The following is a 23,904-nucleotide window of genomic DNA, read 5'->3' as shown; positions in this document are numbered from 1 at the left end:
AATATTCCAAAGCAGATGACTGCTTACAATTTTGATGTTACAGTGATCCAACTGGTTACAGAAACCATACAGTTAATGCTTCAGAATGATAGCCAATTTCCTGTAAGTTGGTTTTAGTCAGTGACAGTAAAAATGCAATAATAAAACTAGTATATTTTATTGAATAAAAACCAAAAAGAGAGGTAAAGTTTCTGAAGTTTCACCTAGAACAATTATCTAGGAGATTTTTTTGTTTCTTTTTTGTTGGTATGGTTCCCACCAAAAAGCAAGTGAACTTAATAAACCGTAGAAAATACTAGTTTTGCGATATAAGAATCTGACTTCAAATTATCTGCTATTTTTTTTGTAGAAAGGTTTTCAGAAGCACAGTTAATGCATCTATGTTCAGTTTATAAAGTGCACAGAGTTCATGGCAAGAAATAATCTACTGTAGAGAGTAAGAATTTGTGTTCCAAATCAAACTGCTCCAGACTGTTACGTTTTCCTCTCTCTAAAATGCTACTGAATAGTACAGCTGTTACAAACATGATACTCAAATCCAAGAATTCAGCAAACGTCCATTTCTCTGCCATATTTTTGCTGGTATTAAAACACATATAATGCTTTTGGACCCTCTGGTAAAACTATACCACAAAACCAGTCAACAAAATCATCACAATTTTTTAGAAGTCTTAAACCTTGGCTTTTGACATCTCTGAAAAATTCCAGTTCAATATCATCTAGTATTAACTGCAGTGTAGTTGTTTCATTATTATTACAATGATGACTATCCACAAACCTCACAGTAATTTTTACATTAAGGTTTATGAGGGATGCTTTTTACACACTAAAAACATCTCAGCTAAATAGACAAGCAGACAGTTCCGAGTATTTTCCTTTCCCTCATGCCTTCAGTCAGTTTGTTATTCCTCTCTCTTCCTCTACCTTTAAAACAATGTAATTAAAAGCTTCCCGGCGTTCTGAGAGGAAAATGTTCAGACCTGCTTAAAGCACCTTGTGATTTCTTCATGGAAGCCATCTCAAGCAGGATTTTTAGTCAAGCCACCTACTACCTACAGCAATGTTCCACAAAAATGATGAGCTTAGAATAATAAAATAGGGGTAATTAAAAAAAATACAGGATTCACTTCTGTCAACTCATGCCTGGCAACACAATAGCATTAAACAGAAAGCTGTTTATCACAGCTTCTCTCCCCTTGAGCTATCTCATACAAACAATACAATTGCTTTGAACCTACTCCACATCCAACTTACTTAACTACTTTATGACACCTACATTGAGTCCATCAGGACTTGAGATCAAGCTGACTTTACAGACCAGAAGCTGAATTTTTCTTAAGACAACTGATGTGCAAAGCAACACGGAGGAGAAGAAATGCTTCTTTTCTCCATTTGCAGAACAGCTTTCCCCCCTCACATTTGTATCACTGTTTCTCAGACACGGCTATTCCCTGTGTTTTCCAAGAGTTCTGAAAGTTAGGATAATCCTTTATAAATGTCTCCAAATCTTAAGAAATGTAGATGATCACTTTGCTATCACTTGCCATCCTCCATCTATAGATTAAATCCCAGATCTCTGTATGGAAAGAGCATAAAGGCACGAGCAAACAAAAAATCTAAGCCTAAGAGTATTTGCCATTTACAGAAAGTGGTACTAGAAGTAGGCCACCTGAAAGAAAACAAACACTAAGGAGTTTCATCAGGGGGTTTTAAATGTAATTTGTCTAGATGAATTTTAATTTGCCGTTGCTTCTGACAAAAAACTACCTTATTTCTGCCTCTATTGCAATGAGAATTTACAGCTTGATTTTTCAAACTAGGGTTGGAACATAGTTACATGTCTTACTAACATAAGCGATAGTTCATAGTATTTGGTAGCTACAAGGTTTTTTTATTTATAATATTATAAGTAAAGCTCACAAATATGCCACATAGTGTTGCTGTTAAAACAAAATCCGAGTTCTTGGAAGATGCTAACTTTATAGTAAACAATCAATTATTCTCCTTTTTGTTTAGGAAGTGTTAAGAACATTCAAAATAACTTTACTTTGGTCCATCACAAGAAGACAAAAAAAAAAAAAAAGGGGGGGGGGGGGGGGGAAGCAAAAAGAACAGATATCCTGCTAGAATTTGTCCTATGTCTAACCTTCAAGAGAAGATCATAGTTCTGTCCTGCACCACAAGCAAACATAAATAGCCCCAAAGTAACAGCTGCTTCAGCACATGCTCATGAGAGGAATACACAGCAAAGTTTGTGAAAGCAGACTTCTTTTATCAAATTCTGGCCTCAACACTCTTCCCTCAAGGTGATACAGGGCATCTTCTATGCAAATTCAAGGTCTGTCCCAAAGCTGACCAACATCATGTTAACTCAGCATCCTACTTCTACACCCAGGAAATACTAATTTTCTAAACTTTCTCAACTTTCACACTCCTTTCATATTACTCAAAAGTAAAACTAAGGATATACCATTATAAAGTTAAGTACATACAAACATACAGGCTTTTACAGGGCTAAGTTACAATTTGCCAACTGTCTAAAAAGCCTATTGGTAATCATGTCAATTATGCCATAATTTCATAAAGTTGTTTTGATCTCGACATTTTTAAATAAAAGATGACAATCAGTACAGTTTGGTTTACATATTCAGAGTCCAGCATGCATTCTTTAATCAGAAGATTCTCTCAAATAGTTGATAAGACACTGGCTAAAATGACAAGCTGGTCCTAATGACATGGAACAGCTTTATGTTGTGAGGTTTTTTGGTCTTATTTTAAAAAAATATACTAGTTTTATTTTTCCTTAAACAAGCTCTACCATACCAAATCTGTGTCAAAAGAGACATCACAGCTTTACAACACAAGTATATTTTACGCATTTTTTTTGTACCAGGCTTAAAAGACCACAAAGCAAACATACCTGTGTTCTGTGAGAACATTTACTGCTGATGGATGGTTGGCACAGTATGCAAGGTATAAGCTTTTCATTTGTGGCATCAGATTTAGAAAACATCCTCCAACCCTCTGCTGAGCTTCAGGCAACCTAAAAACAGAGTAATAAAGATGAAATTACTGTAATACCAGCCAGACACAGAAATAAATTAAAGCCTGGAAAAGCAGTGTATACTGGGGGTTTTTTTTGTTTGGGTTTTTTTTTTTGTTGTGGTTTTTGGGGGGTTGTTTTGGTTTTTTTTAACAAAATCAACAGATCAATTTCTATGGTCACTGACCAGCAACCAACACCCTTCTCTTCCTTCACAGCTTCAACCCTGTAACCATCAGGCCTGATTATGCCACTACAGTACAGGCAAAATATGCTACATACCTGTAAGATGGTCATTCAGCAAAATTTTTTCAAGCATTAGTGGTAATTAGCACCTTCTTTAGGAGTTTGATTTTTCAGTCAAGATATAGCTATCTGTTAGAACAGTTTACTATCCACTTACATATGCCATGCCAAATCTTAAAAGTAGTATTTCAGCACTTAGATAAAAAAATGGATGGAGTAGCAGCAGGATTCTTTCTCTCTACCCTACACCAGCAGAGATGATAGGCTTAAAATATTCATTAAAAGACCTAAGTACCATATTAAGCTCTGATAGCAAAAATAGAAGCCAGTTACAGTGCAGTAAGAGGCTGTTTTTACACAATTGTCACTCATCTTGCTTTTTAAGGACCATAAAGCACTTTTATGTTGGTTTGTAACCAGGGCAAGAGTGCTGCTTTACCACCATCAGTATAGAAATACTTTCTGTAACTCATACTTCCTTCATCTTTCATGCTCAAGTGTACCACATTTGCTAAGCAGTGAAGGAAAATTTCACAATTCTGTTCAGAACAGCTTATTTTGTCTAGCATAAAATGGTGCTTGAATAACAGCAGCCTCAGTGATTTTGGCAAAAAAGATGAGTCAGCAAAGAGGAACAGTATTTAGAAGAAAGCTTACTTTCACACAGTCTTGGTGAACCTAATCAGTTTTGATCAGATTTGTCAGAGGAATAAAAACATATTTATCCACATAAATAAGGGATGACAGGATATGAAAAAAGATAATATGAATATACATAGTGTATTTTTCAGAAGTTTCTAGCAGAAACTGTCATGTCAAATTGCAGTAAGAAAATAACTGGAGTATAAATATCTGAAACTGGCTGTGTGGCACCAGCGTAGAACTGGTAGGATCAGCAGAAAGTAAAAGTCTGACTTCTGATTTTGCATCTGTATAAGCAGGGGAAAAAAAAGAAAAAGAAAAATGCAACTCTTCCAGTCTTATTCTTAGTATGTCCTTAAGCTGCATACTTCAGATGCACACTTACATACTTTTTAAAAATCTAAAATAATTTTCCAGTTAAACACAAACTGATGGGAAGAAGCATATACTCTAACCAGCCATGCTTCCTTACTGCTACCATATCACCATTCTCAGAACCACTCAAAAATATCCATGCTAGATTGCTTCCTATGTGAGAAAGAATAAATTGGACAAACAAGTGAACAATATCGTAAGGGTGTCAGAAGGGATGAAACCCTATTATTTACTACAGAGCAACTCCCACTTGAAGGACTAACCCTCTTCAACAGTAGGTTTTATGGCCAATAGCCAACTGTATAACCCACACTGAAGTTAACCAGAAGATGGGACACTAAGTTTCCATCAGTCCTAGACTACAATCTTCTCCCTGATACCTTGGCTAAACCCATTGTACAACATGTGCAAGGAGATGAAATGGTTCATTTCTCCATATGTTTCCTCTCCTTGCATAAAGATTGCATCTCCTGGTATAAATATGCCAAGTCTTTGCTTCAGCCTGTTTGCAAGATGAAACAAACAGTGGATTTTGTTGCTACTGTTATCACCCCTTTAAGTACTCTTAAAACTAGTATTCCACACTGCTCTAAAGCTGGATGAGTCCTCAGTAAGTATTCAACAGACATACCATTAAGCACAGTCAAAGGGTTTCATGCTAAAATTAGTTCCAACAATTCTCTCTGGAACAATATTGTTTTTATTTAAAAATACATATTTTTTTTAAAAGTCAGGATTTTCTGTAATTGTCCTGAACATGTGCACAAAGTCTCTATAAACATCAATATTTAGCATATTCCCTCTGAAAAAGTGAGAGATGCTCCAGTGAACTCCAGCAAAGAGAAGAATTGTTCAGCTTTCCAGGACAGCCACTCCTCCAGGCAGGGGATGTTCCCATCCTGCTCAAACACAGTCCTCTTCTCCCACTCCTTGGGTTTGTTCATAACAGTTAAAACTCAAAGTCCATCCCAAGATGATCCCAAGAAATATTCCCCCAAATTTCAAAACAATAAGTCTGTCTACTACTAAGCTGTTCAGTCCCTCTGTATGGTGTGGGAAAACCTACCCAGTATGAAGTCAAAATTGACTGTACAAGTGATCAAAACGCGAGGCAAGGAAACACGCTTCCTTATTTGAAAGCAGCTTTCGTTACAAACGCCTGGAAAAGGAGAGCTGAACCCCCAGCTAGCACATCATGCCAGATACACTCTGACCACGTTATCAGCGCTCCTTACATTTAAAGGCTAGAGCCTTTATTTTATATTATTTTATTGCCTGCATCTTTCTTTCTCTTTCAAGAAAAGTTTAACTTCTGAAATCAATAGAGTGGCTGCTTTTGCAGGTATTCAGGGGAAAACCAGGGGCATTCCCCAGCATACCGAGGGAATGCTATTCTTGGAGCCCTCCGAGCAGCATTTCCTGCTCGGCAGCTGGCTCCCTTTAATACATCTAAGCATGAGCTAATAATACATTCTTCGAGTCATAGATGCAGCAAAAGTCTCAAACTCTGAAGACATACTCAAGGCATATAACTCCGGATTAAATAGTAAGAGGCCCCAATAAACAGTTGCTGAAAACGGTTAAATTCCCTTTTCATGCTGTAGTGCCGGGCGGGGAAGTGAATTATGGCTGCTGGCACCAAGCAGACATCTGTGTCTTCTCAGTCTGCTGTCCTTTTAGCAGAATGAAAGACTGACATTATTCTCTTTTACATATTGCACATGCATTGCAACTTTATACTGCACATTCTTTGTTGAATTAGGATAATTAATAGATTTTATGAGGGGGTGGCAACTCATCCCCCTGTGACTTTTCTAATCCATGCATTAGTTGCAAGTGTTCTACTATTTTTAGTGGAACAATTAGTAAGTTATCTGTATCTCCTTTAACTGCTGAAGAAACCAAGAATTTAACGCCTATCACCACATCACATAAACCTTTTTGTAATTAATGTGTTCAATAAAGAGCACAGTTATTTTACAATTTATTCTGAAGTTGTCATCCCAATATTCTTCTCATATTTGGTACTTTAATTAAAAAGGAATCAGATATAACTATTTTTACATATATATAAATGTTAATAACTTCAGTTATGAAAAGGCCAAAGATATGTTTTAATTTTGTTTACAGAATTAAGAGAACCATAACAAAGCCTTTGCTGCTGCACACATGCTAAAGGCATCATCATATGACTACATCTTAACTACCTAACAGATTATCTGCTTGTTGGAGTTACATCCAACAGCTATCCGTACTGTTTCTGCAGACTTGAAACGGGTTCCTGCTGCATCATAATTTGAGAAAAGAAACGAAGAAAATACCTTGTTGCTCAATCGTGCTTACTTTAAGATTCTGATCAAAACCAGCAATCAGAACTGGACTAAAGCTAGACTGACGGCCAACAGAGAAAGAGTGACATTACAGAATATCTAATTACGTCCTGCCTGTTCAGAAGAAATGTCCCTTAGTTTTGGTGTCAGGGGATATTACAACGTTCTGGGAAAGGCTGTGGAAACTGTGATGAGTTCAAACAAATTTAAACACAGACTAACAGAGGCAATTTTAAAAGAAAAGTAAGTAACGAAATGTATGTTTTCTTTTTGGAAAGAAAAGATCAGATGTCCCCAAATTTCACTGAAGTGTGTGGTTACCATAAGAGTGTCATGCAGCAATCTATGTCCCTATATATAGGGACACACACCTGCAGAACCTGCTACAAACTGGAAACTTTCAGTTATCTGGGTGGCATTTTCTGCTCTTCCCCCTCTCCTCCCACAGAAAGATAAACAGCAGAATTTCCAGCCCCTCTCGCAGGCCTCTAGAAGGAACTGGAGCATCAATGATAAGTTTGCTATGTTTGCAGGAGGTTAGTACAGAGAATGTCTTGAACTTAAAAGCTGATAGCAGAGAATACCCAGTGCAAGTGAAGGTCTGCAAAAATTATTAAGGGATAATTGTGATTAATGACTCCAAGGGATGCAGCTTGTGAAGAAACACAAGATTAGATGTTATCTCCCGAGGCTTCACAGTTAACAAGGTTACTGAAATAAGGGGGAAGCTTTGCAACTTTCTGAGCTACTGTTTGCAAAAATGGAGGCACTATTCAACTTATTCACAATCCATCAGTAATTTTCAATGCTTCCTTCCCAACCACACCTTTCACTATTTGTCTATTTGCCTTACCTCTCAGACATCAGTTAATATGCATGTTTGTTTCAGGCAACCTGAAGACACTGTATGCAAATTAACTTAAAGTTAATAGCCTTATTTCTGTTGATACTCACAATAACCAAAAGCAAGGGACAATACTGGGATAAACCTTTAACAGACTCAATTTATATCTAGACTCCAAAACCAAATCTGAAACACTCTAGTTTTGGATTACATTTAAGCGCTCTCCCTTTCACACCCTGGCCTCCCTCCTGCCTTTTTTTTTTTTAAATTCCCATTCCATTCCAGGATCATCCCAAAACATGAAGTATCTACTTGCACTCCAAACACAGAACAAGATAAAGAAAAACACCACAGTTACTGTGACTGCAAGAGCATGGACGTGAGGGAAAGAGAAGACAAAACCCAGCTACGGCTGTTACGGGGCAGGGAGGTAAGTCAGTGATACTACTTAAAAGACATCCAGTGCCTTCGACTTGCTACAGAGTGGATTATACCTGAGCAGTCCATGCAGGCTGGTGTCACCAGCCCACCTGTGTGTCGTGTCCCGTCCCCCCCCTATGGAGAAGTACAGCCATAGACTGACAGCGGCTATTCCCAGGTGAATGGAAGACTTTTTTTTTTTGGAGCAGGAGACATCTGTTCAATCTCCTGCTACAAAAACACCCAAAGAGCAATACCTCACTTAGAGATCATTTAGATCAGCCCAGAGATCACCTGATGGACACTGACTTTGTTCGTTCAGAGACCCCTCTGCTGTGTGAACCACTGCAGAACTGATCTTTGGCACTGGATCACACACAGATCTGGAAAGAGACCTAGAGCACTGGACTACTCCGGGTCTTCAAGAGACGGGAGCACGGAGTGCTCTTGCCCTGTTTTACTGTCAGAAATCTGCCCTTTTGCCACTGAAGGCTCTGGCAGCAAAACAAAGTGCACTTGACACTATCGGTCAAAAAAAAAGCACTTTTGAAGCAGATCAGCCGGAAGATTCTCACTCGGTGCTAGACTTGTTTCATACGCCACTTTTGTTTGGTAAATGAAGAAGAGAAGTCACGAAGGTAGAAGTAACCCCCAACGAACCTGTCCGATGGAGCCCAGCACCCAGGCAGGCAGACAAGCAGTGTTCCCAGGCCGGTGACAGATGGAGCAGCCACAGGAGCAGCCCAGTGATGCTGCAAGAGAGGCCAACCTGGACAAGTTCGAGGAGGACAAACCTTTAGCAACGCGCCAGAAGAGCTTCAAGGCTGGGGGCAGGGTGGGACAGTGGCACACAGCTGAAACCAAACCGCATCCCAACAACTACCTCCCCCGACACACATGAAGCACCCACTACAGCATTATGTGTTCTGAAAAAAACAGCATCCAACGTTTAACAACATGACGATTAAATAAGCCAAAGTGGTGCAGGCAAGAAGAACAGCAGCAGAAAGTTTCTGTCACTGAAGTACATGCCAGGATTTGTTAAGAGAAAACTCAGACGACAAACTGACTCGAGAGGGGTGTGGAATTCAAAAAACAGTCAACTCTTACGCCCAAGAACGGGAATTTGTCGAACAAGGTAGGCTGGCAGCACTACAACTGGCAGGACATCGGCATTTGGTCATTCTGACATGTCAAGTTAGAAAAAACACCACACCGGATGCTGCAATATGAAGTGCCTGAATGATGGAACTATAAGCTCTCTGCCAAAAATAAAATAAAACGATAAATCTATTTTCAGACCGGGAGCTACTCTGAGTTTACAGAACAGGTTCACCAGCCAAAAAAACATGGCAAAATGACAAAAAGCAAGGCAGCAGGGCAAGCATTCTTCTACAGGATGGGAATTATGATGGATTAGATTCAAAACAGGAGGAAGCTGGACTCTCATGTCAATATGTTATGATAAAAATTAAACTGAAAATACAACTTGGCAGGACCACCATATTTATGAAATGAAAGTAACACAAAACATTTGCAGTAACCCTTCAGTAACCCTGGGGCATCGCTTCCTCTGCCCACCTACTAGCATCCATTATGTTCCTAATTTATTACACAGCAACGTTTCACTTAGCAGAAAGAAGAAATAAAGGACATTGTGAGAAGGTGCTCTAATAGAGTTTAAATCAAGGAAGGAGTTCTAAACAAGCTTTCTGAGCTTGAAGCTACATTATGATATCACATTAACCGACACACCAAGTCAAAACAAAGCTTGCATTAATATTTGTTTAAAGACATATGCTCTTCCACCCTTGTTTTTAAGACCACCTTAATCAAAAGTTTTAAAAGATGACAGCCTGTTCATGCCAGGTACTTCATTTCCCTGACTTCTGATTCACAGAAACAAAATCATGATAACAAAAGAAAGAGACAACAAAGCGCAGTGACAAGAAAAGAAAGAAAACATTTAAGTATGGGGACAAAGGGTCATTCTCAGGGATTTAGACACTTAACTAATCAAGTCTAACTTGCCAGAAAGAATATCCTTCCTCTCAAACACAGCATGGAAGAAAAGCCACTTCAAGAAGGTTTCCATTCGACTGCTGAATAGTCACCTGAACTACACCATCCTCCTTTCCATTCTCCCCTAAGTCATCTAGAGGCAGAAGAGAGGGAGAGAAGCCAGGTGGTAGGAAGATGTGGGATCCAAAGTCAGCAACAGACCCAGACATATGTCACTGCCTAGTGGAGATGCAGCTTATACTTCGTCATGACAAAGCTTCCTCTTCACATGCAGCAGCTCAGAGGAAGAGAGGAGGGAGAGGTCAAAACAAGACACGCTGAGCTGATCTAAAGATCACTGCTGCCAAAAGAGGTATTTTCTCCTCCACCCGAGACATTCATTCCTTCTCACAGCCAAGTACTCCCAGCAGACTGAAACTTGCCTAAGCCCTCAGTAGCAATTCAAATTACTAACTTGGCAGAAAACAAGCAAATTTGGATTAGCAAGTGGTCAGACAAAACCAGAACACAGACAAGGAAGAGGGCACAACTGAGGTTACAAACAGGAACTACGCTTTCAGTGGAGTTTCAACACTAGAAAATTGTTAGGGCAATTTAAACGTGATATGGTCACCTTCTTCCTTACACCCCCAAGTGCTGAGGTACAAGCTGAAAAATATCCAGCTACCACTTCAGCCTAACCTATGGAAGGAAGACAGGTGCCTTCATCCCCTTCTTTCTGGGCTTTATGCTTCCTGTGTGGTACAGTACAGGCATTAAGGATTTTTTTTTAAATTCAGATTGTTCTTTCTGCCTGCCCTGCATGCCTCTCCCAGCACATTTTGATGACCACCATTGTCCCGGACAGAAGAATACTAAGCACAAGCATTCTCATACAGTGTCCTTCATCCAAGTCACGTACCGCCCCTCCACTGTTCCATCACAATGTAAGCTCCCTTCATTATTTCTCTTACTTTAAGAAAAGACTTAAAATTAATGCCTCCAAAACAAAAAAACACCACTTCCTCTACCACTTCCCCACTGGTATGCAACTGCATCATGGAAATTCATAAATTGTTTTCAAACTACGTCAAAATTCCTACCTCTGCAATTGCCTCCTAGGGCCAATATCTATCTGCACAAGCAATCAATGCATTATCCAAACATTACTGTACTGCTGTAGCAACTATGCTTAAAGTGAGAGGAACAAAAATGTCAAACAACACACACAAGTAGAATAATAAAAAATATTTGCTTGTTAGAATTTTACAGTATCTAGTATGCATAGTACTTACTTGGTGCATTCTTCTAAAGACTGTACAAGCATTTGCTGGAAAGAACTTATTTCTTCCAGGTTTCCCATTAAGTATGAAGTATTTGCCGAGTTTAACCTGGAGCCAAAGTAAATAAAGGGTGTTTACGTTTGCAGTTATTGACTAATTGTGCTTTAATAAAACCTACAGCCTTAAAAGAAAATGTTTACTGGTTGTTAGATCAAGGACCAGGCTGTTCTAGTCAGCAAGCAAACTGAATAAAAGCAAGCCCTGCCTCAAGAATCTCACTGTCCACACAAGAAAATGCATATTGACATTGAAATTTTGACCATGTAAACCATCCCCAATACATGAGAGATCTCAAGCTTGATTTTAAAAAAAAAACAAAAAACAAAACAAAAAAACCCCCACACACCCAACAACAAAAACAAACTCACATACTTTTCACTGGCTTGTAATGGTCGCAGGTAGTTTGAAAGCATTGTTTGTAGCTCCTTAGCATATTCATTTTCTGTTTCTAATATATTTTGTAGCACCTGCAATAAATGACAGTTGCTAATTGGTATTTTTCAAGAGATACTTCAAAATCTTCAAATAAATACCACTTTTAAACTGTACTAAAATTTACTCAGCACTAGGAAAACTAAAATCAGTGTTCCTACATGAAAAATATCAGCAAGAAAGCATTGAATACTATAAATCTATGAAATTCACAGGAAAAAAACCACCACACCCACACACTATGAGCCATCCTTTAGCCATATACCGCTGTTTTTGTAAGCTAACAGGAATTTCAGTACACTTAAAACTTTTACTGTAAAATTTGAGAGCTATACAGTGTTTTTCCAAAGCTAGGGGTAATCATTCTTCCTATATGCTTCAGAACAGCCAAAGATCATCAGAGGTTGGTAAAGCACAATAGAAGTTGTAAGAGAAATGAACAATTAGTGACGTTTTCTCGGTCTCCATTACAACATGTTACAACTAATTTTGCTAGTGAAGTGTTTACTTATTCAGATGTGCTGTTCTATCTAGAAGGTCTGAATATTAACAGATTTATAAATATCAAGTACTTGCCAACTTTACTTAGCAATATGATTAGCATTATTGCATTATTTGTAAATGAGGCTGCCTAACCTTCCACTGGGAGTGCAATAATATACACTACCATGAGAAAATTACAACAGATTCTGATGCAAAGCCAAGAGTTTATGAAATACAGCACACACTTGTCTTTTGGCTGAATATAAATCAAACAACTGGAATGCCCCCAAATATGTACAAGAAAACATTTTACTGGGCCATCTCCCGGGACCCTGCTTTAGGATATCCTCCAATATACTCACATCAAGTTCTACTGTGCTTCTAGCCAGTGAATTTTGCCTCCAAAAAAGTTAATGATTTAGTAAGAGAATTATCAGAATTAAATGTAGTTCAATGAACACAGCAGAGCTTTGAAAACTTTTTGCTATTCACTGGTCATAAGCCACACCACAAACCTTCTCATTTTGCTACATGCCATATTTGTCAAGCCTACAGTAATATCTCATTTCAGCATTTATAGTAACGACTGTAATTGAGTGCATTATTCACTGTTGTAGTCAATACTCTTTCTTAGGAAATAAAAAAAGCCATTCATTCCTAAATGCAAACCTGATGAAATAACTTTAAATAGTTCAGTATGTCAATGAAGAATTCACTGTTCCTTTCATTGGTGTCATTGATTCTGCTTATTCCTTGAATGGTTCTATTCATGTGGAGAGAGGGAGAGAGACCACTTTTGAGTTCATTCTTTTGTTGGAAATCTGAATCCTGAACTGAAGATTAAAATGTCTCCATTCTCTGCTAAACACTATGACAGAAGAACGTCACAGGGAAAGTTATGGCTACTAGCTAGGAAACTACAGCATAAAGTACAATATGAGCACACATTTTAAAAAAGCTAAGGTTTTCTCAACCACTTAGAACAGGCAAAAAAAATAGAAAAAAATTTCCATTGATCATAGCACTAATTAAACCCCATACTCTCTTACACATATATAAAACAAAGTCAACTGTTAAAATGGAAATATAAAAGTACTTGGCGTCCATGATGTTCAAAACTAAATGCAAGACCAACCTTTTCCAATATGGCTTTTTCTACAAAAATCTCCCAGCCCAAAGTCATTACACAGCTATTAGTAGGGAAAAGGAGACTGAAAGCCAAGGACAAAAACACGGTGTCCTGATGAAGCACTGAACAGCATTAAAAGATAAAAATCAACAAAATCACTAGAGATCTTGAAAAGCTGCACCACTGCTCCACTTTCTCAAAGAGTATTTCCATTCTTTGCTATAAAGAGCTGTCTGAAAAGCTTGAAATAAAACTACTTTCATATTGGACACAACTCCATTATTTTCCTGTGCTCATTTGGATTTTTATTTGAGGATTTTCTTTGCAATACAGAGAATAACGGATTGGAGGAAAAAGACTGAAAGGAGAAAAAAAAAAAGAATAGGAAAGCTTAAAAACTAGAATTAGCAACCTGATAAATTACTGGAAGAAAATAAAATGCAACTGTAAATAAAACTATGCTACAAAACCTATGCAAAATACTAGACACACTTACACTGCTTTATGTTATTGCAGTAGTTCACAGTGTTACACAATACTTTAGATATACACAGCTTTAAACACTTCCCAAAACACATCAAACCTATTTTCTTTTTTTTTTTACAAGTACAGTTTCTACTGCATATAACATTCTTTTATGTTTAATATCTTTTTAAAAGAATAATCTTGCTTACATAGCTCTAACACATCAGTTATGTGAAATCTCGCATCCTTCCAGCTTGACTTACCTACCTCACCGAGAAGCTATGAGGATTAAATGCTTGGACTGTGCTTTGAAGCGATAAGCAGTTAGTATTGCAACTCAGTTTTTTGGCACCAGAGCACCCTTATATTTCTCACATCCACGTCTCGCCCGCATGCTCTAATAATCACCTTTCTTCCCTTTCCTGCTTTCTGCGCGTTCTGGCTGCTGCAAGACCCCATGAGACCTCGAAGACCTTGTTTCCACAACTCCACCACAACATTTGCACAGATAAGACCAAAAGAGCAGCATTGAAGTGGCAGCTTTTGCAATCCGTAACACTGATGAATGGCAGGCACAGACAACTGAGCTCATACAGCACAAGCTCTCTCAATCACACGACATGGAAAATTCAAGCATGGTTAACAATTCTGTCACAGAAAACCCCAGCCACGTCCCTAAGGCAAAAACTACCACCCAAAAATGGATTTAAAATGACGTACATGAAGCTGATAACCTTCTAAATCAGAGGGAGAAAAGGCAGATTTCACAGCTATGCTTGGGCATGATCCTGTAGCACAGTCCCATTTTATGGCAGTAGTGTGGCACTCAACTGAAGTATTACGTACTTCAGCAAAACGGTGATCAATGTCTAATTTTCCTGGATCAGGAGAATCTGAGAGATGAACCCCTTAGAACAGGCCCTTGAGAGGGGCAATGTAAAGCACCCCACAAGTATACCATATCTCAAGGGTCCTCAAAAACTTTTATGAACTACAGTAAACACAAACTCTTGACCCAACTTCAAAAGTGTGGCCTCAAAAGGAGTGCTTATTTTCCATCACTTCTCAAACACTTAAATGAAAAATGAGGTCATCCAAATACTCATACTATGGAGAAATTTGCCCATTTCTTTACCTGCTTTTAGAACAGCTGCTCAATCTCAAGGCAGTTGTCCTGTCAGTGGAGATAACCTAATTTTATTTTGGACACAAAGTATTAAATTCTCAAGGGATTTCAAGTAAAAATAAAACTCAAAAGTTACACCTGCTCTGTCTTCAGGGAATAACCTGCAATAATATGCCCACTTTTTCAGTAACAGGTTACTAAATTACTTCTACATGAAAAACGCTTCATGCTTGATCACGAGTCTGGTTCACATTACACACTGCTGTAGACTTGCACCATTTTATGGAGGACAAGACCTTGTAGCACTAGTCATTCTCTACTAACCTGCATTCCCGAGCCAGGCAAAACGTAAGCATAAACCAAATGTGCTCTGTCTTCTCAGCAACACCTAGTGCAAGGTGCAGCTAATAAAGCACACTGAGACTAGAAGGTATGTGACTTGTGTTATGAACTTCAGATGGAGCTCTGTGAATCCGTAAAAATAAAGAACACATTTACAAGGGAGTGACGAACAGAGGAAAGCAGTGAAAGCAGTCTCCTCTACGTGAAGCACCTTTCCTTAGCCTACCCCAGCCCTTCTCCCAGAAGGGGAGATTAGCAGAGCCTCTCCTACCACCTTCTGAACTTCCTCTGAACTGCCCTTTGATTTTTGTCCTCAGCCTGACGAATGTACCCACAGGTGCTGCCCGCACCTGCACAAATCCTTCCCTAGGAAAAACAGCAATAAATAATCGTGAGGCTTACAGGGCCTCAGCACATACCCGTATGGTGGAAGATAGCCACAACATAAAAATAGCAAGCAGTCCCAGAGCGCCAGCCTCAAATCACGCTTGGTTGTCAAGAGAGCCTTTAACACAGATTTTGATGCTTGCTCCTTAACTCAGGCTACATCCTTTCAGCTACCAGTTGCCAAAGCTTTATTTGGAGCTGTTCTGTTTTTCCTTAGTATGGGCTTAATTTTGCTATCAGCGCAGACTGATGGTAAGACTTCTAGCACAGGGAAGTCCCATGTCTGCAGCTTACGTATCAAGACAGAACAAAAACTCAACTCGCAGGTTAAACTGCTTTCACTTCAGTGAATGGCTTTGCTGTTTGTCTTCTATACATGTAAAAATCATTACATATTTAATAATTATTAAAAATAATTATTTTACATTTATATTGCTATCAGAAGCACTTAGTATTTGTCAAGAAAATCCAGATGCCAGCTAGTCTAATTTAGGTTTTAAGCACAGCAGTAAAGTCTTACTTCTCCAAAACAAAGTGCACCCTACAGCACAGCCTCTCATTCTTTAAGCAAAAAGAATAAAATGAGCAGCTTAAAAAAAAAAAAGTAGGGGTATTTGCCACACTGTGGAAAACATGAAAACAAAACAATTATCCAAATCACTGCAGACAGAATTAAGAACAGCACTCTAGAGCCAGTGCTCTTATTTACTATATAAATATATATATTATTACAAGTTGGTCATTTCCAATACCCCCCCAATGTAATATATTATCAACAGTTTATTAATAAACAGCTAGCAGCCAAAACACTGGGAATCTTATTACATCAGTTTAGTGCACCAAGAAAGTTGCACCTAAGCAAGATGAAAAAAAAACCTAATTCCAAGAGTAGGTATGATGGTCACCAGTTTCCCTTTTTTTTTTTTTTTTTTTTTTTACTTAAACTACTTTAAAAGCCAACTATGGCTATCTTGTTTTCCAAAGTATGTATTAGCTTGAGTCTCCATGATTCTGTCAATAGGTTATCCAGGGAACAATTATAAAAACCACACAAGCCAAAGGTGCTATTTCCAAACTGTATGGCCTTTTATAACTTAACTACCGTTTTAGGCAAAATCAAATATTTATTTCCTATTATTTTCACTCTGAAGTACACTATTGCCCCCCAAAATGGTCTGCATTACTCTTACAAAGTAAAATACGCAACCACAAGATTCAATTAATTTTGGACACAGTCAAACTAAAGTTTTAGTTAAGTCCAAATTAAACAGCTGCAACTCTTACTTTTCATCATATTAAGATCTATCAGGGAAATAATAATATAAGATGAAATATGAGGCATATATTTACTACTGATTAAAAAAAAAAACAAAACCCAAACCAACCCAAATCTAAAGGACTGATGTTCAAGAGAGCTGCCAATTTATTTTGATTAAAAATTCAACACAGATCTAGATTAAACTTAAGAGCAGTCTTCTGCCTAGTGAAGGAACTAAATCCTCTCTTTGCTGCATTCACTTCAGTTTACTTGTATTGAAAAACACAGGTTTTAACATGCAAACAACTGTTGAGAAGACGTATTTGCTAGAACACACTAGGGCAGCTTTGAAAAAAATTACTATAAAGAGATACAGTGAAAAACAAAAATAAAACCAAAGACTATCTGATATTTTGTTGCTGGAGGTACCACAGTAAGATCATTACTTCCTGCTGTTTAAAGGAAGGTGTGCCTGCACAGGTACTTCCCACTGTGACTAGGAGGTGTGGGATACAATGGCCAAAGAATTGCAGCCCTCCCTTTACCGTGGAATTACAGCTACTGACAGGCACCACGCAAGCCAGGGGTAGGAGCTGGAAGCTGCTTCATTGTTTTTATTTAGGGGACTGACTATACGCAAAACTGCTCCGTTCCTCCAGGTGGTTGGTGTCAATTCATGCCACAACCGCAAAAGATGAAAGCATAAAATGATGCTTTATGATCCCTGCTAAAAACCGACAAATAGAATGAAAACCAGTGACAGCTGCTTCAAAGAAAAGGGAAAGAAAACTTGTGTTTTGCTTTTAGACCAGCAGGGAGCAGTGGTTAACAAAAACAGTAAGATGCTTTATCGTAAATAAAGGATTCTCAAAATGGTTACACCACCACATTTAAAGACAGAGTTTGGTATGTTTCTTACATGCATCTACTAAAGAGGTCTGAGTACTAGGTTAAGAATTCCTGGGGGTGTGCTAAACGCTGGCTCTGGCTATACTGCTTTTGCTGTGAAATCCATCAATCATCGTAAGGGAGAGGTTCCCGAAGTTAGTAACCGAGTTGATTTATAAGCATAAATACAAAGGAGGCAAATTCTTTCAAAATGTTCAATCTCTTGTTCACCAAAAAAGACAAAAATATTCTTAATCATTTTAACACAGCAGAATTTAATTAATTCATAGAGATAGGGGAAGACTGCATATTTGGGGGATGGGGAGAAAAGGGAAATTAACAACTAGCAAAGCAAATAAAAACGAGCATAATTTATTACATAAATGCCTATTATTCACTTACTTTAGACTATAATTTTGCATCATGCTTAAGAATCCGTATGTGTGATATTCTATTAAACTAGTAATGATCTTGTTTATATGAGAATTCACTAAAACCCCTATCTAGTTTTGGCACTAAGGCTCTGACAAGACTGCCAAATTTTTTTGTGCAGATAAGAGCATTTAGTTAAATGGTGTTCTACGGCATGTAACAGCTCACATGGAGGAAAAAGGATTACTTACCACATTGTAATAGCTTTTGTTAATTGCAGACGTATCAAAGCCTTTAGGTGGACTCTTCAATGTACCTGATTTGGGGGAGACGGGTTTTTCTGTAATGTAAGATATTTTGGGGTCAATGGCATGCAATTTCATAGCTCAACACTAGAGGTCAAACAAACCGCTTTAAAATATTTATAAGTACAGTGAAAATAGTGCTTCACTGAGAAACATACATACTTGTGCTTGAAATTATTGGTAAAGAATCAAAACGGTTCACATGTTCACAATGAATAAAACTCTAGCCTTAATGAAGGCAAGTAGAAAAACTCCCATTTTTTTTCCCTGGAACCAGAAAGTCAGTTAATAAAATTAGCTTTTCCAAAATTGTTTTTTAAAAACAAAAATTATCACAAACCCCAATTAAAAAAACCAAAACAACCAACAGGCATTTCTAAACACTACACACGCTTTCAAACAGAAGTAGTATTAAGTTTTAATATCAATTTATTGAACTTGGTAAAAGCAAGTCACCAGTCAAAGGCTGAACGTACCAGAGATGGGACATTACACTCAGTCTGGTTGAAACAGAGAATCGAAACGCTATGTAAGTAGCGGAGTGACTTACCAGATGCCTATCCTGGAAAACCACCTTTTTAAAACAAATTATCTTTTACTTTTAATGAATGAAAAAATAAAAATGCTTATGCAGTTGAGAACAGAGTCCATCACAACAATAAATGCAATCCTTCCTATAATCCCATAGTGAGTGTACCCCTCAGTAATGCACGCTCTTCATGCAAGGACAACATAAGTCTGCAAGACCAGAACAACAGTCCCGAGAGTTATCCAAGTGCTGACTCCCAGACTGCAGAGGCACAGAAAACACGCTCCTAAAGCCTCCCCTCCCACGTCTACCATTCCTCTAAATCAGACACAGAGGAACAAAGATGAGGGGAGAGACAATGAAAAGCATCATGCTGCATGCTGGAGAAACAGCAAGTAAGATTTACAGCATCTCTTTTTGATCTCTCACACCTGACTTTATACACAACCAACTGAAAAAGCTTGTGAGACTGTATTTATCGGAACGTAATGGTGGTTTGGTTTGTTTTTTTAAATAAGCAGGCTTGTCCAACATGCAAATTTCAAATAAGCATTCAAGTAATTTGTATCCAAACAATAAAGTGGCATATTTTAAGAAAAAAAAAAAAAACACCAACAAAAAAACCTCCACCAAACCAATCCAAAAGAGCATGGTATCATCAAAACATACCTACTGAAAGTTTTACCTTTATTTTAAAAGCAAGCTCCCATTTCAAACACATTTTAATAAAGATATATGAATAATTCAACTCTAGTCTACCTGATACCTCAGGCCACTAAGAATAAATTATGCAAGTCTCAAATACAGACCTGCCTTTCCAGGAGAAGCCCAGCCAGCCAAGGTGAGGGCCAGCTATGGGAAATTCCCACGGACACTACGGCTGACCAGGGAAACACCACCATAAGCAGAACAGCCCATGCGGTACCAGCCCGTGCTGGACTGGGTCCTGGGTAACCTACTGCTTCTCCAGGCTGCCCACTGCAGCCCCAGGGAGGTTGCGGACTACAGATGCCGGCCACCCCTTCATCTCCAGTGCCAGGAGCGACTGGCAGGACCCGAGGCTTTATAGCTAACAGCCCGTAAGGAGCAAGCCCCAAGAGCACACAAGTGGTATTATCTTTAAGGGGATTTTCTCTGTATTGCACTGCAACTCCCCTCAAAGAAGCTACTCTAAAAATAAAATACGGTCTTAAAACTGCCAAACATGGGCAAAAGCATTTCTCCTTACCATGTTCAGAGATAACAGTAAAAATCCTTTTGGTTAATATCCCCCCACCCCCCGCCCCAAGTCAGCTATAAGCCGACAGACAGCACAAAACCCGTTAGCCCGAGCAGTTCTTCAGCTGGGAACTGCGATGCTCTCAGCCGCCAGCCCTGCAGTATGTACGTGCTTTGCTGTACAGCCAAGTAATTCCAAGTGACAGGACTCCTCCCATCCCCTTAGAACAAAACCATAAACCCAAGCAGATTTGTCATCAAACACTCAGTGTGAAAGAAGCACCTAAAGCCATGTCATACGTACAGCTACTCATTTATATATTCATATATAATGCTACACATTTACGAGACAATTACAATTTGTTTCTTTGTACTGAGTGATGAAAATGATGTAGTTTACACAAACTTGGTAATTTGCTTTCATTCTCTGTGGAAGCTCCTGACTTACCCTACAATTTACAGTGACTTTCAGGTTTACTAAAGACCTAAAGGTTTTTTAATCATGTGCCAAAAAAGCATGAAAGGAGAAACCAGAGTTATTTAAGGAAAAAGGTAAATGCTTGTCACTGAATTTTATCATAATACAGAAGTCTGACCCTTGTTAATCTGGAGAAAGTTGGCTGGTCATAGAAATCTGGCTCTTCTTCCAGCTACTTTGTTATCTTAAAGTGTGTAAAAATACATCTCTTCCCCTAACTTTTTCTTCTAAACTGCTGAAGAAAGTGGGAGATTTTTTGCTGAAATATATGGAGTCATTTGTATCACCAACTGTTCAGTTGATTCAGTTATCCATCAGAGAGACATGATCAAATTCAGATTTAAAAAGAATCACACATTTAGATCATTTTGCCTTAACAGCTGTAATCAACAGTCAGCTTTTAAAATGCAAAGGCCATTTCTGTTGTAGAAACACAGAATTAGACAGAGCGAATCAGTCCAGCTGTCTATCACGTCTGGTATTCTGCCTCCAAGCACTGCCTTGCTTCATAAGGAGGAGAGTCTCATTGCAATGAGTTTATTGCACAATGCATTACACAGAAGAAAATCCTGAACTTGCAGGAAATCACTTTCTTAGCATAAACAAAGATAAGCGTTACTTATCGTCCTTCATGACAGAACATTAGACTACTTTTGCAAACATACAGCATACTTCATTAAACATTTCAAGCAGGTGTCACATCCATTCAGCATACTGGGAACACATACAGGTCTTATAGGTCTATAGGTCTATGAAGTCCATAGGTTTCTGAAACATTACCAAAACCCTGGCACCTTGCCCACTCCAACATATAAGCTCTTTCTCAAAACACTGGAAGGGAGCGACCTGAGCCAGACACCAAGCTTTCCCATACAGAAGATTCTTCCCTTCTCTGTACTTCTCTCCCACTCACAATGTGAATCCATTACACTAACATTGAAAACACAACAAAAACATGCACAGCATACAATCAAATCCAAAGCAAACACGCATCTGCTCAAGTACTGCAAGAGACCTTATCTAGCTGATGACTGAAACCAAGAGGTAAGTTACCACTATCAGTTTCTTTCCTGATTAAAGCATTACATTCAACTGCACTCAGCTACACTTGATAATGCTTTGAAGTAGCTAGTGGCTAGTGATAAACCAGACAGAATTCACTTAACAGATCATCTTTGGGTGGAAAGTGAGGTTGGCACAGGCTTAACATTATTCTTCCAGCAAATAATTATTCTCAGTAGAACAAAAACAACTTAGAGCGGCTGCTTCTTTAACCTTTCCCTAAGTAGTACATAAGATGCCATGAACTCTCTAAAATGAACTTACCTTATCCTTTACAAACATCTACCTAAGTGACTGTAAAAAGACAATTTACCCAATCCTTCCCAATGTTTTGTTTCATTCTATTTTCATTTACATGTAAGTATTTCTTTTACTTGCCTTCAAATTACTTGTGATTCTCATATTCTCTCCTATCTCTCTTCTGCCATGGCTCCAGTTTATATCATACTCATTTTCATTTAACAGTCCACTTCACACTACTCCACAAAGCAGTCCTTCAGGACATACTTTACTAAAGCATTTCAACCCTACTGCTGCACAAACATCACCGTGTGTTTCTGCCATTACTCGGCTATGGTGAGTAATCTAGATGCAAAGATCCTATTTGGGCTATTTCATCCTACAATATGGGAGGAAAGATGTGCCAACTGAGACACCAAAAGCTGCGTGGTCCCCATCAGTGAAATGCTACAAGCAAGCTCTGTCTCTCTAGACTAATCAGTTCAAGTCCAACACCACGAGGGCAGACCTAAATTCGTTCCCAGTTCCCAAGCTGGCTCAGGCATCGCTGCAACACGCTCCACCCTGCAGTGTGGACACTACCAACGCCTCTTCCCTACTAGTATTCACTGGCCCCAACCTCTATTCTATTTATGCCTGTAGAATAACACTTGACAAGAGAACAAAATACTCCTCCAAGCGTATGTGGTTGGGGAGAGGAAAACTAGCATTCTTGATGGGCTTTTCTTTTTTTTCTTTTTTCCTTTTCTTCTTTTTTTTTTTTTTGCAAAGGTAAAAGTGTCCTTCCCCCATGCACCACAGGATAGGAACAACAGATACTCTACTCTTTCACTATACTCTGGGCTTTTCCCACACTGATTTTTTTTTTTTTTTTTTTTTGACATCCAACCAGGAGAACCACTAACACTGTAATTTGCACTGGACCTGATACTAACCTAACTGTCAAGAAAGCAACAGAAGAGAGGCTAGGACAGTAATGACACATTAATTTCTGTGAAGAATTAGAAAAAAGTTTGTGACCTATCAAATGTAATGTTTTAAAGCTATATTCCCTTCTGCTAATCTCATGCCATTTAAATGGATTATACTTTGATAAAACCCAGCAAATAACCATGTGATTTTTAAAAAAAATCCGATCAACATCTTACAGTAGCTAAGCGAGCGCTTCCCATTCCAGCTAACCGCTATTCTTTTCACTACAAGAGAACTCACAAAACTGTCTTCAGATCTCTCTACTGTGCGAGACAGAAGCAGCAGTGTTAGAGACAAGACTCCACCTACACCTTCACCCCTCCCTGCTCCGTTTTATGTAAGAAAAAAAAAAACAAACCCAAACCTCAGTAAGGCCACACTGTCAAATATCTAACAAGCTTACACAGTATAAATCTTTTACCCTCTGTCATGTGTAACAGTACAGCAGGATAAAAATAAAGTCCTCTCATTTCAAAGTACTTCCTGACTAGTGATCAAAGAACATTAAAAAAAGGCAAGATGTTACAGGGTCTAAAAAGGGAAATGAAAACATGTGCACAGGGAGGGAAGGAGAGAGAAATGGACCATCTTTTTGATCCTTACAGTGTAGGCGCATACCTGAAAAGAAACTACTACTTCATTTTTAAATTCTATTTATAGCTTTGATCATAAGTACCACAATTTCAAACAAATCCTCCTTTTCCCCTTGGGTCAGGGGGGTGGGGGAGGAAAGAATAAACACAGACTCAAAAGCAAAATAGAAACCATTTTCCATCTCAACCAAATTTATTTCCCGAAAAACAGTCATTGTCCAACCTAAGAAAACTAAATGCTGTGGTTTGCTCAATAATCCCAGTGTCTGTCCTACAACCATTCACAGCTTGCCTCATTCATGTATTAGCATTCTGTGCTAACACTAATCATTCTGGCACAGCTACACAAACAAGTTACAACGTAGTAAACATGGGCACAGC

At 38.5% G+C, this 23,904-nt stretch overlaps 1 protein-coding gene across 3 annotated transcripts in view; it reads right to left on the bottom strand.

The window, feature by feature from the left end:
- Positions 1-23,904, bottom strand: part of ARHGEF7 (Rho guanine nucleotide exchange factor (GEF) 7) — a 125,634-nt gene that overhangs the window by 40,412 nt on the left and 61,318 nt on the right. For all 3 annotated transcript variants that reach the window (XM_010575628.1, XM_010575630.1, XM_010575631.1), the window contains 4 exons: positions 18,378-18,466; positions 11,617-11,711; positions 11,197-11,292; positions 2,921-3,043 (listed from right to left, as the gene is read on the bottom strand). In XM_010575628.1, the coding sequence (XP_010573930.1) occupies positions 2,921-3,043; positions 11,197-11,292; positions 11,617-11,711; positions 18,378-18,466 (403 nt within the window). The remainder of the gene's footprint in view (positions 1-2,920; positions 3,044-11,196; positions 11,293-11,616; positions 11,712-18,377; positions 18,467-23,904) is intronic.

Source organism: Haliaeetus leucocephalus, unplaced genomic scaffold (assembly GCF_000737465.1).
Source record: "Haliaeetus leucocephalus isolate CR32 unplaced genomic scaffold, Haliaeetus_leucocephalus-4.0 Scaffold495, whole genome shotgun sequence".
Lineage (NCBI taxonomy): Eukaryota > Metazoa > Chordata > Aves > Accipitriformes > Accipitridae > Haliaeetus > Haliaeetus leucocephalus.
This window is presented reverse-complemented; position numbering and strand designations above follow the sequence as displayed.